At 43.3% G+C, this 13,630-nt stretch overlaps 1 protein-coding gene across 8 annotated transcripts in view; it reads right to left on the minus strand.

Annotated features, from left to right (window-relative positions):
• dock10 (dedicator of cytokinesis 10) overlaps positions 1-13,630 on the minus strand; it is a 179,738-nt gene that overhangs the window by 9,979 nt on the left and 156,129 nt on the right. For all 8 annotated transcript variants that reach the window (XM_029772267.1, XM_029772266.1, XM_029772264.1 and 5 more), the window contains 7 exons: positions 12,070-12,127; positions 11,080-11,178; positions 10,133-10,239; positions 9,806-9,928; positions 9,590-9,703; positions 4,256-4,402; positions 1,465-1,675 (listed from right to left, as the gene is read on the minus strand). In XM_029772267.1, coding sequence (XP_029628127.1) covers positions 1,465-1,675; positions 4,256-4,402; positions 9,590-9,703; positions 9,806-9,928; positions 10,133-10,239; positions 11,080-11,178; positions 12,070-12,127 — 859 coding nt within the window. The remainder of the gene's footprint in view (positions 1-1,464; positions 1,676-4,255; positions 4,403-9,589; positions 9,704-9,805; positions 9,929-10,132; positions 10,240-11,079; positions 11,179-12,069; positions 12,128-13,630) is intronic.

A 13,630-nucleotide genomic window follows, 5' to 3' on the forward strand; every position in this document is an offset into this window, starting at 1 on the left:
GTGTCTGCTAGATGGGATATATTTTATTGTATTAAACCAGAACTGTTGGGTTTGTTTGGGAATTGTTGTCCGATCTTTCTTTCATTTTGAAGGGGAAACCATTGAACCTACACCATAACTTTACTGGTCAGAATAGGTCACCAATTACAGCACTGGTCAGTATACTAGTGATTCAGACAGTTACGGCTCAGTAATTACTGGTTATTCAGACACTTCCTAGTTAGTATAGTATACTACCATACAAGCTAATGGCTCAGTGGCAATTTCAGCCACACCCGTTTCTGACAGGTGTATAAAATCAAGCACACAGCCATGCAATCTCCAGAGACAAACATTGGCAGTAGAATGGCCCGTACTGAAGAGCTCAGTGACTTTCAATGTGGTACCATCATAGGATGCCACCTTTCCAACAAGTCAGTTCATCAAATTTCTGCCCTACTAGAGCTGCCTCGGTCAACGGTAAGTGCGGTTATTATGAAGTGGAAACGTCTAGGAGCAACAATGGCTCAGCCACGAAGTGGTAGGCCACACATGCTCACAGAACGGGAACCCCGAGTGCTGAAGCGCTTAGCATGTAAAAATCGTCTGTCCTCGGTTGCAACACTCACTACCGAGTTCCAAACTGTCTCTGGAAGCAACATCAGCACATATATAACTGTTCGTCGGGAGCTTCATGAAATGGCTTTCCATGGCTGAGCAGCCGCACACAAGCCTAAGATCCCCATGCGCAATGCCAAGCGTCGGGTGGAGTGGTGTTAAGATCGCCGTCTTCGGACTCTGGAGCAGTGGAAACGCGTTCTCTGGAGTGATACATCACGCTTCACCATGTGGCAGTCGGACAGACAAATCTGGGTTTGGCGGATGCCAGGAGAACGCCACCTGCCCCAATGCATAGTGCAACTGTAAAGTTTGGTGGAGGAGGAATAATGGTCTGGGGTTGTTTTTCATGGTTCGGGCTATGATTTTCTAGATGATTCTGTGCTACCAACTTTGTGGCAACAGTTTGGGGAAGGCCCTTTCCTGTTTCAGCATGACAATGCCACCGTGCACAAAGTGAGGTCCATATAGAAATAGTTTGTTGAGATCTGTGTGGAAGAACTTGACTGGCCTGCAGAGAGTCCTGACCTCAACCCCATCGAACACCTTTGGGATTAATTGTAATGCTGAATGCGAGCCAGGCCTAATTGCCCAATATCAGTGCCCCACCTCACTAATGCTCTTGGGGCTGAATGGAAGCCCCCGCAGCAATGTTCCAACATCTAGTGGAAAGCCTTCCCAGAAGAGTGGAGGCTGTTATAGCAGCAAAGGGGGGACCAACTCCATATTAATGCCCATGATTTTGGAATGAGATGTCCGACGAACACGTGTCCACATACCTTTGGCCATGTAGTGTATGTGACAGTAAATGTTGACAGTTCTTTAGATCCAAATATTAGCAAAAATCTATATTTTTTAATAACTTACTGGTTAGTATGGTGCGTCTCTTGCACTGCTCCTCCACGTCGCCATGTTTCTTCCCCGACAGAGTGAAAGGCGTCTCGAACACGAAGCGATTGATGTTGTGATGTCGCTCGAAGTCCGTCTTCTTCTCCTGCTGCTCCTTGTCGTCAAAGTAGGGCACTACGTAGGTCACCTGGATGTAGGCGTACTTGGGGTCCAGGTCTTTAGGATTTACCTGGTGGATTATATCAAACAGCACAATCAGTTCACAGTCTGGGTTGTATTCATTAGTTCACTACGTAGAAAACCATGGCAAAACATTTTTGCAATGGAAAATGTTTCGCAAACAAAAACGGGAGTTACTTATTGGACAAATTCAGGTAGTCTCTCCACATTTTGGTCCGTTTTCCACCATTTGGTGTCTAACAACCCTGCTCTCTTAAAAGAAATCTGTCTAACGAATTGTGTTGGTCTCTTTAGTCTTGTTGAGTCAGTCTCATAGTCAATCTTGCAGTCAGCTGTATTCTTGCTCTACCTTGAAGCCTGGCATGCAAGGCTACTGCCTACTGGCTGTAATCGCTGCCAAAGGTGCTTCAACAAAGTACTGAGTAAAGGGTCTGAATACTTATGTAAATGTGATATTTCAATTATTTGTTATAAATTTGCAAAAAAAATTCTCTAAACCCGTTTTTGCTTTGTCATTATGGGGTATTGTCGATAGATTGATGAGGGGGTAAAAACGATTTAATCAATTTTAGAATAAGGCTGTAATGTAAGAATGTAAAAATTCAAGAGGTCTGAATACTTTCCGAATGCACTGATATATGGTGAACGATGGAGTGTAAATTTAGATTTTATTAGGATCCCCATTAGCCGACGCAAATAGAGACAGCTAGTCTTACTGGGGTCCGACACATAACGAAAAAGACATTACAGACAAAATACTTTTTAAATACAATAACATGTAGTGTGTGTGTGTACAGTATGCATCTATCAGTCACACATACACGTCAGTACATACAGATGTCGTATCTTAATTTAAAAGGCTTCTGAAGAACATTTCAGACTTGATTTGCCCTAACGAAAAATATATCAAACCCTACACACTTTCTTAAATGATAAAACACACAATAATTGACATCTCCTGTTGCTGTAGGATTATTTTCCTACTGTAGCCTCAAATTAAGATCCTGCATAGGTGTTGCTTTATTCGTTTTTTGAAAACAGGTTCTGGAGACTGTGAAAAGACAGTGGTGGCATGTCTGGTGGGGTGTGTGTGCCAGGGCTGTGTGTAAGTTGACTATGCAAACAATTCATGTTTCTTATAAAAAGAAGTGATGCAGTCAGTCATTCCTCAACTGTTAGCCAAGAGAGACTGGCATTCATAGTATTAATATCAGCCCTCTGATTACAATGAAGAGCTTGACGTGCCGCTCAGTTCTGGGCCATCTGCAGCTTAACTGGGTCCTTCTTTGCAGGTCTTGACCATATAATAATATATAATTGTAAGTGTTTTATTTCACTCGGTCCCCGCACCCCCTCAACAGTCTTTACTCTGGACATGTATTTATTAAATCACTGCTACAGTTATGACGTATATAGTGCTATTTCTATTGATTTTCTAATACCATTTTCATTTATTTTTTTTCACTTGTCCTGCATGTTGGAGCTCAAAGCCTAAGATTTTTACTGTACCCTGCAATCACACCTGCAACCCCTGTACATGTGACCTTTAAAAACACTCATATGACTGGGCAATAATCAAGATAAGATTAAACTAAAGCCTGCAGGACTTGCTTTGTGGAGCGCGGTGTCAAAAAAGCAAAACATCTCTTCACTACGGATAGACCTCTTCCCATCTTTACAACCATTGATTCTACAGTATATGTTTTGACCATGATCATTTACAATCTAAGGTAACACCAAGTCATTTAGTCTCCTCAACTTTGTACCAAATACAATGCTATTCGTTTTAGAGATGTTCAGGACCAGTTTGTTACTGGCCACCTTTTTTAAAACGAATTGCAAATCTTTGTTCAGGGTTGCAGTGACTTTACTAGCCGTGGTTGCTGATGTGTATAGGTCTGGAAAAATGTAGATTTTTGAGTGTAATGCTCCATTAATTGCACATCTAGCCCTTTAATTGCGCATCTAGCGAGTGAGGAATGTGCAGTCTAATGTGCCGGTCTAGCGATGCTGCCGATGCTCATTTTATAGAAAAGTTAGCAAATAACAAATAAAAAATACAAATTCTATACTTCTGCCAGGTAAACCTACCTTAACATTTAATTGAAACGGTTATCACATCAACTGCCTACACAAGGAGAGATAGACAAACACACGCACCACACAGACAGACTGGGGCAATATTGCTGGAAATGAATTAGCATATTTTGTGTTAGGTTTGGCTTTTTAAGCCAATAGTGGCTAACCAGGGGTGGAATAATGTCAAGTTGCGGTGATTACATAGCAGCTGGGAGATTGCGGTGTCTGACACTTGTGAGATTTGTTTATGGCAGTTTGCGATGGAACTCGTGAAAATTGCATATACTTTCAGAATTGTTTGGCGAGCAATGGACCTGTTGGAGACCCATGGTCTAAATGAATCACTACTTCACTGGCTGCTTTTCTATGGAGAAAGATGGCTGCCCAAATGTAGTAGTACATGAATTCATTTACAACATTTTGACAGCAATCTTTCTATGAAAGTCACAGAGACAAGGACTAAAGAGGCCTGATACACTTTGAATAATACTGAATATGAAACATATACATGTGACAGTGTTTGGAAGCTGGGGGGAGGTAGTAGACTGACCTTGTTGGAGTCCTGGATCATCTTGACGTTGTCGGCCCCAAACTTGTCCGAGTAGAGTTTGAGGAGCCTCTGGGAGATCTCGGACAATCCTGTCAGCTTGGGCTCCTTATAGATGAACTCTTTACTCTCCTCCTCCTCAAAGAAACCCTGTTACAGAAACACCATGTTACCCAACCACCTGTGTGTGTGTGTGTGTGTGTGTGTGTTTCTGACTAAGTCACTCTGAATAAGAACTTCTGTTATATGACCAAACTGTAAAATGCAATGCCTGCTTCAATACTTTGAAGAGTATGTATATTTGCGTGTATTGTTTACAACTGTGGCCCATTGATTTCTGTTTCCATCCCTTAGTTGAATATGAATAATCCTTAGCTGGAAAATCTAGGCTCACATCATCCCCTAGTGGTTTACTGTGCTTCCCTATCAGTCTAGTCATGTGTTTCTTAGTGTTATGTCAGCTTGTTAGAACACAATCATAATCATAAAAGGCACTGGCAAAATTGTAATGTTATGTTCTGGATGAAACAGAGGCCATTCAGATGTCAGAGGTCATTCTCAATGCACCGTTGGGTCAAAGGGCAATGAGGATTATTTTCGGACAGTGTGCTCTTTCCTTAATAAGAATCAACTCCTTGGCTCTGTCTCAATTAGTCTTTCTTTGATTCCTTGCATCCTATGTCCTCGTCTCTTTCTCAACCGTATCGGAGGAAAAGGTCCAAGGTAGGGTTGAATGGTGGGAACCCGGTTACTGAGATTTACCGCCCAAAACCACTCCCTTTTGCCGGGATAAATAACAGCGAAAAAACGGTAAATTACAATAAATGATTTATATCAACAGCATGACGTGAAATGGAGCAGTCTTCCCCTCTCTCTCATCAATTCCATTCAAATTGCATCCAAAATAGATAATCCTGTTCAAGATTGATATACAGCTCTGGAAAAAACTGCGACCTGTCACAAGCGTCGAAAGGATTAGACCAAGGCGCAGCGTGTATAGTGCTCATCTTTGGATTTTAATGAATGCACTTCAACAACAAAATAATAAACGCTCAATAGTTCCGTCAGGTAAAAATCACTAAACGGAAAATAAACACCCACAAAACCCAAAGAAAAACAGGCTGCCTAAGTATGGCTTCCAATCAACGAAAGACACCTGCCTCTGATTGGAAACCATACTCGGCCACACATGGAAAATGAAACATAGAAACAGAAAACTAGAACAAATTCCCCTAGAAACAAACCAACCCCAAAACACACAAAACAACCCCCCTGCCACGCCCTGACCATTCTACTATGGCAAAATGACCCTTCTCACTGGTCAGGACGTGACACGACCACTGCAAAATGATCAGTTTCTATGGTTTTGCTATTTATAGGTATGTGTTTGGGGAAAATTAACATTTTTGTTTTATTCTAGAAACTACTGACAACATCTCTCCCAAATTCCAAATAAAAATATTGTCATTTAGAGCATTTATTTGCAGAAAATGACAACTGGTCAAAATAAAAGGAATGGCATAAAGTCACTCAACATCAATGTGAAAGACTGGTGAAGAGCATGCCAAGACGCATGAAAGCTGTGATTGAAAATCTGGGTTATTCCACCAAATATTGATTTCTGAACTCTTCCTAAGTTAAAACATTAGTATTGTGTTTAAAAATGAATATGAACTTATTTTCTTTGCATTATTCAAGGTCTGACAACACTGCATCTTTTTTGTTATTCTGACCAGTTGTCATTTTCTGCAAATAAATGCTCTAAATGACAATATTTGTATTTGGAATTTGGGAGAAATGTCAGTAGTTTATAGAATAAAACAAACATTTTCATTTTACCCAAACACTTTCCTATAAATAGTAAAACCAGAGAATGTGATCATTTTGCAGTGGTCTCTTACTTTTTCTAGAGCTGTATATGTCCTAGCCTACCTCTTTCAGGTAATGAATGATGGGTTATGCATAATAAGCTTCCAACTAGCCTCTGTCTCTTGAGCAATGTGCACGCACCAGTGCTCCGCTGGCCTCTCTCCTTAACAAACGCTCCTTAGCTCTTGGAGTCCCATGCAGGAAAAGCTAGACCAAAAATAGCTTGCTGGACATGTTTTTTTTTGGGGGGGGAGGTTATTTGTTATACCAATAGACACTTCGAAGAGGGACACAATCTCTTTTTTTCTGAATGTTAAATACAGCAGCCAATAGAACTCATGGGTAGGTTGAAAGAAGAGCCAGCGTGCAATTATTCAGACCCATAACCATTCAATCTTCGTGAAGAGAAGTGAAAGCCGTCTGCATCGAATTCTAGACCTATATTATTATAGCCATTAGAATGATTGAAAGCGAGGAAGGAATGAGGAAGGAATGAGGAAACTACAATAGAAATAGGAGGGAGGCTAATAACATTAGGGGAAATATTATGAAAGGTATATATGAGTCAGCCTACTAATTATACAAATAGGCCCTGTTATATTTCAACATTAAAACCAAATTCGCTAGCCTATACTTGTAACTTTGTAGGCCGCATGTGCTGCACCAGAATCACGTTCTCTCAGGTTTATCATGGTTTGAACGAGGTGTAATTCCAGTCCAATAATACAATACAGTACAGTAATACAGTCATTCTCAAAAATATTTGTCTACTGGAGCTAGTTTCATTTATTTACCCGAGAGAGCATATAGCTAGCTACATCTATGGGATTTCATGTTTTTGTTGTTGTGTGTAACATGCAGTAGCCTATATATCATATATGTATTGGATAACAGCACAATCATTTGGGCTTTTTTGGGCTTGGGCTCATAAAATGTCTTTAATGTATGAGCCACTCATTAAAGACATTTTATGAGCCCTAGCCCCAAAAAGCCCAAATGATTGTGCCGTTATCCAGCATCAGGCTTGAATTTTCGATCAAAGCTCTAATAAAAACCAGATATAGGCGATTTATATGCATCTTTTTTTAAAATGTCCCCTCTTTCGCAGAGTACGACCCTGCCTTACACAGGAAGCGGCGCAGGTCCTAATCCAGGCACTTGTCATCTCCCGTCTGGATTACTGCAACTCCCTGTTGGCGGGGCTCCCTGCCTGTGCCGTTAAACCCCTACAACTCATCCAGAACGCCGCAGCCCGTCTGGTGTTCAACCTTCCCAAGTTCTCTCACGTCACCCCGCTCCTCCGCACACTCCACTAGTTTCCAGTTGAAGCTCGAATCTGCTACAAGACCATGGTGCTTGCCTACGGAGCTGTGAGGGGAACGGCACCTCCGTACCTTCAGGCTCTGATCAGGCCCTACACCCAAACAAGGGCACTGCGTTCATCCACCTCTGGCCTGCTGGCCCCCCTACCTCTGCGGAAGCACAGTTCCCGCTCAGCCCAGTCAAAACTGTTCGCTGCTCTGGCACCCCAATGGTGGAACAAGCTCCCTCATGACGCCAGGACAGCGGAGTCAATCACCACCTTCCGTAGACACCTGAAACCCCACCTCTTTAAGGAATACCTGGGATAGGATATAGTAATCCTTCTAACCCCCCCCCCCCAAAAAAAGATTTAGATGCACTATTGTAAAGTGGTTGTTCCACTGGATATCATAAGGTGAATGCACCAATTTGTAAGTCGCTCTGGATAAGAGCGTCTGCTAAATGACGTAAATGTAAATGTAAATTCTCCCCAATTTTGTGATATCGAATTGGTAGTTAGTCTTGTATCATCGCTGCAACTCCCTTACGGACTCGGGAGAGGCGAACGTCGAGAGCCGTGCATCCTCCGAAACACGACCCTACCTCTTGACACAATGCCAGCTTAATCAGGAAGCCAGCCGAACCAATGTGTCGGAGGAAACACCTGGCAACCGTGTCAGCGGATTTCCCGGCCGTTCAAACCCTCCCCTAACCTGGACGACGCTGGGCCAATTGTGCACCCAGCATGGGACTCCCGGTCGCGGCCGGCTGCGACAGAGCCTGGATACAAACCAGGATCTCTAGTGGCACAGCTAGTACTGCGATGCAGTTCCTTAGACCTCTGCGCCACTCAGGAGGCCTTGCTTTATATGCTTTTGATCCATTTACTCTCGGGATAGAACATTTGTAAAATACCGGGAATATATTCAAACCCTAGTCCAAGGTCCCTCCACTCGGACCCTCGGTTTGGAGAAGAAGGCTGCGAGAGGGGATGCGAGGAATCGAGGAGAGATGAGTTGAGAAAGAGCCCTCCATTCCAACATTCATTAGCAGGGCCGTATTCATAAAGTGTCTCAGAGTAGAAGTGCTGATCTAGGATCAGGTCGCCCCTCTAATTTATTATGACTTAAAATGCTAAACAGATCCTAAAAGCAGCAGTCCCACTCTGAGATGCTTTGTGAATACAGGCCCTGGTCTGGCCTGCCTGCATGTATGCTGCTATGTCATCTTGACACCAACTGTTCTAAGATCTGTTCACAGGAGCTAGAGATTAGAGATTGGGATCATTGAAGGGAAAAAGATTACTGGAGATTATAGGATGTGGGTATCGGGGTAGGTATCAGGGTTGGGATAAATTCTATTTAAGCTCCTTCAACTCAGGAAGTAAACTGACATTCCAATTCCCTTATTCATTTCCTCATTTCTTTTCAATGAGGGACATTTTTATTCCGCTTTATTCTGAATTGATATAGAATCAACCCCAAACCCCGGTAAGTATACATATCATATAGAAGCACATATCAATATGTATACAGCATATATCTTAGAAGACAGGTTAGAGAAGTTACAACCGGTGAAGGGAGAAGAGAGGGAAGAGAGAACGTAGGAAACAAAAAGAGAGACAAAAACTTACCGCAATCTTGATACAGAAAAACCAAAAGGAAGAAAAGAAAAAGAGCAGATGGAGGAATTAAAGAGACAAGTTGTGATCCACCCCTCTCTCCATTCACCAAAGGTTAAATGTCTAAAGGATTCAGGCTCTTCTAAGATGAGTCCAACCAGCTTACTGAATGTAGGAGTTATGCGACTAAAGACAGATACTCGGTGAGAATACCTACGGGACTGGGTTTGTACCAGAGGGTTATAGCTATAGCATGTATGCTGCAGATGTGGAGGCTATCAAGCTAGTCGAAGCTAGTTGAAGCTAGTTTAGCATTGCGGCGTGACATCATTCCTCCTCCCGAGACCTGAAGGATTGAATCCCGGAGCAGGGATGGTACACGCTAGCCTGAGTGCCAGTCTGTGTGCGCGATCCAGATCGATGCCAAACATGACAATGAGTAACAAGGAGTTAGTATGATAGCACGAACAGACTGGCACTCAGGCTAGGAACATGGCAAACACACACCTTTCTATAAGGTTTTCTGTGGCTCTGATGGCACTTACCAGTCCATAGAACGCCACGCGGTAGTATCGGCCAAACAGACGCTTCTCAGAGTTCACGACCTCTGTCACCTTCAGGTAGGAGCGGTGGATGTCGTAGTACAGCTCTGATAGCCTCTGTGGATCACACACACAAAATGTCAATCACAACTATGCCCTTCCTGTCCGAGTGTCTCTGGCCTGGTCAAGAAAGAACCTTGTCCGATTCCACCCAGTCACCTTGAAATCTCGCCTCTTCTCAAAGACAGCAATGACGGGCTTGTTGATATCGGCGATGAGCTCGTGCCTCTCAGACTTCCACAGGTAGTCCACACACAGCTCCAGCTGCTCCACTAGAGTATCCTACACACACAGGAAGTATTGGACGCAAGTTACAGAGAAGAAAGGTAGATAGATAAATCTATACAAGAAACTACACGGACGCATCTCAAATATCCTCCTTCTCTTGTCAGGTTCCTCATTGTATTGTCATTGAATGATCTTCCAAATCTGAGCTGAAAATTTGATACAATTCTTTGTACTGGACCCAGTAGGGGGTGAGGGTACCTCAGTGTAGGGGGTATCTTGCGTCCCTGTGTCCTCTTTCATGGCCCCCTCTTCCTTCACGTTCGGTGAGATGCACAGGAAGGCCGCCCAGCCCATGGAGAACGACGCTGAGGTTTCACACAGGATATGACATCAGAGGAGGGACATCGGAGCGAGAGCTCAAAGGAACAACATGTTGTCACTCTCTTCTTTATGCTTGTGTGCATGTTATCATTCGATGGTATGAGCCCATACACCACACACTCTCGCTGAGTCACACACACACACACACACACACACACACACACACACACACACACACACACACACACTGTGGTACTTAACATTCCTTGTGTTCCATATCAACGAACCTCAAACAAAGAACAGTAACTCCATTCATTGTGAACGTGCTTTCTTTACACATGTCAAGTGAAACTTGGGTGGACATCAATAAAGGCATCTCTCAAAAGGCAAGGTAGACCATAGACATCCAGACATCTTTCAATAGTAAAGGCAAAATCAGTGGACTTCAAAACATTCTACCTGCCTGTACTCCATTCTGTTAGTCTTTTGAGTCACAGGGTTTGTTCAGCATACCACTTAGAATGCATGTCCAATACATTGCTTCCTTCTAAGTGGTATTGCAAAGCCATTGCAGTGGACTTCAAAACATTACACTGTGCACCTGTAAAAATGTAGACTCCATTCTGCTAGTTGCAGTCAAAGATCGGCCCTAGTGTTTTTAAGTAAACTGTTTTCACTATCTATATTGTATACTGTATGTAGATTATGTGTACGTTCTATATATTCTGTTTATTGCTGTCAGCACCATTTCACAACGTTAAATTCCTGGTAGATGTTAATGTACTTGGCGAATAAAGTTCTGATTCTGAAGTAGTCATAGCTTGAATCCCCCCCACCCTTTACGCATCCCTGTTCCATGGCCGGCCCCAGGGCGGCACACTCACTTTCTCCATCTCGGGGGGTTAGTAAGGGGCTACAGTTAATGACATTGGGCTCCTCAGGAACCACACTTGACATCCTGGCCTTGTCAGGTTTCCAGTAGCCTGCGTTATAAGGAGGAATATAGGAGTTTACTCTACACAATTTAACTTTCCACTTGCTGTTTTGCCTTTTTTCACTGCTTTACAGGGCATGCTTTCCACACACGGCGAGCGGCGGCGGAAAGCGAGAGATGATGGCTCATGCTGTGAACGGTGAAGCCTGGGCTAGCAAGCACACACACGTGCAGATGGAGACACCGCGTTCCCATGTCATAGTAGTGCATACTATACACGAGAGGAGGTGAAGTCGCACTCACAGCAGCAGACGCTGGCTACGTCCCAAATGGCACCCTATCCACTCTTTACGCTCTCATACACAAACATAGGGTGCTATTTGGGACGCACCCTACGTTTGTGTATGAGAGAGTAAAGAGTAGATGGCCAGTACTGTGGCACAGAGGTCTCTGTACGCTGATTGGATGATGTCATTGTTTTCCAGACAGTGGGGTTGTGACACACAAAACTCAGCTCTGACTAACCTCTCTTCTCACATCCAAATAAGTCATATGCCAACACACAAAAGCATGCACACATACACAGTGTATAACAAATCCACAAGCATTTACATGCAAATACATGTATACACACACCCGCGCACAGACACACACACATATCAACCCACTCATACCATCTCCAGCCCTACACACGCAGACAACGTCGTTAGAAACAAACGTTTGCGCAGAGAGGCTACAGTAGCCATATGTACACAGTGCTGAATGTCACACATGCTGTCCAGCCAATCGATGGGCAGAGGGGCCAGAAGACTCACAAGCAGTGGTTAGAGGTTCTCCACACGCTATAGAGCACAGGCACACACACACACGCACACACACACACATCTGCAGAAGCTTGTCAGCAGCACTGCCATGTTGCGGCCCACCGGGCTGTGCTCACCTCTCCTCTTGAGGGACTCAGCGATCAGGGCTGAGATGTGGATGTAACACATGGCCGCCTGAGGGACAGAGGAACAGGAGGAAAAGAGGTGAACAGTTTAATCACAGATACCATCACATCATTAACTAGGTGTCCCACAGTAGGAGTGCTGATCTAGGATCAGTTCTAACTTTTAGATCACAATGAATAAGATTCCATGGACAGGGGGGAGATGATTCTAGATCAGCACTCCTACCCTGAGATGCTCTGATATGGCCCCTGAACACTATCACAGTGTAACAACCCTAGTCTTGGCAAGTGCATTATAAACACTGTGGCAGTCTCAAGTAGTATGAATTACCCCTTAAAAATGTTGCATTGTTGTCAGAGGTAGGATGGTACAGTGGGTATCATAAGTATCTACCCCCCTTAGATTTCTTAAAATGTTATTGTATTACAAAGTGGGCTGTGAAGGGAAATGTTATGTTTGTGCTTTTCTAATAACCAATCTGACTGGGTTCATGCAAGTGACTTTGGGAGGAATCCTCCCTGTCAGTATAAGCCATTTGGCTGTACGCCCAGAACATTGCTTTGGGAAGGGAAAGGGATATCTCAGTTTCAAGATGAAGTCACATGCATGAACCAAAATTTAATGATGAATGAATTATGAATAATGTAAATCATGCAAATATAACTTGCCTGTGTAAGCAGTATATAACTAACAGGACTGCCCCGACAGAGCTCCCGACCAATATGTACTATGGTGTATTAAGTTTCTCCAGCTTGCTGATAATAAAGATTGATTCGTTTAATATTGACTTCAGGTGTCCCTGGTGGTAATTTCCACGACAGAGCTTAAAATTGATTTCATTATTTTTTTAAATGGCAACAATCTACACAAAATACTCTTTAATGTCAAAGTAGGGAAAAAAATTCTAACATTTTTTTTAAATAAATGAAAAATCAAACACTAATATTCCTTGATTAGATCAGTATTCGCCCCCGAGTCAATACATGTTAGAAACACCTTTGGCAACAATTACAGCTGTGAGTCTTCCTGGGTTAGTCTATAAGTGCTTTGCACACCTGGATTGTGCAATATTTGCCCATTATTATTTTCAAAATTCTTCAAGCTCTCAGGCATAAGCTAAGGACAATGAACACAATTGCATTTTATCGATGGCAATTTGAATGCACAGAGATACCGTGAAGAGATCCTGAGGCCCATTGTCGTGCCATTCATCTGCCACCATCACCTCATGTTTCAGCATGATACTGTCTCAAGGATCTGCACACAACTCCTGGACACTGAAAATGCCCCAGTTCTTCCATGGCCTGCATACTGACCAAACATGTCACCCGTTGAGCATGTTTAGGATGCTCTGGATCAACATATACAACAGTGTGTTCCAGTCCCCACCAATATCCAGCAACTTCTCACAGCCATTGAAGAGGAGTGGCACAACATTCCACAGTCCACAATCAACAGCCTGATCAACTCTATGTGAAGGAGATGTGTCGTGCTGCACGAGGCAAATGGTGGTCTGATCCACGCCCCTACCTATCATTAAGGTATCTGTGA

Source organism: Salmo trutta, chromosome 13, assembly GCF_901001165.1.
Source record: "Salmo trutta chromosome 13, fSalTru1.1, whole genome shotgun sequence".
NCBI classification, from domain to species: domain Eukaryota; kingdom Metazoa; phylum Chordata; class Actinopteri; order Salmoniformes; family Salmonidae; genus Salmo; species Salmo trutta.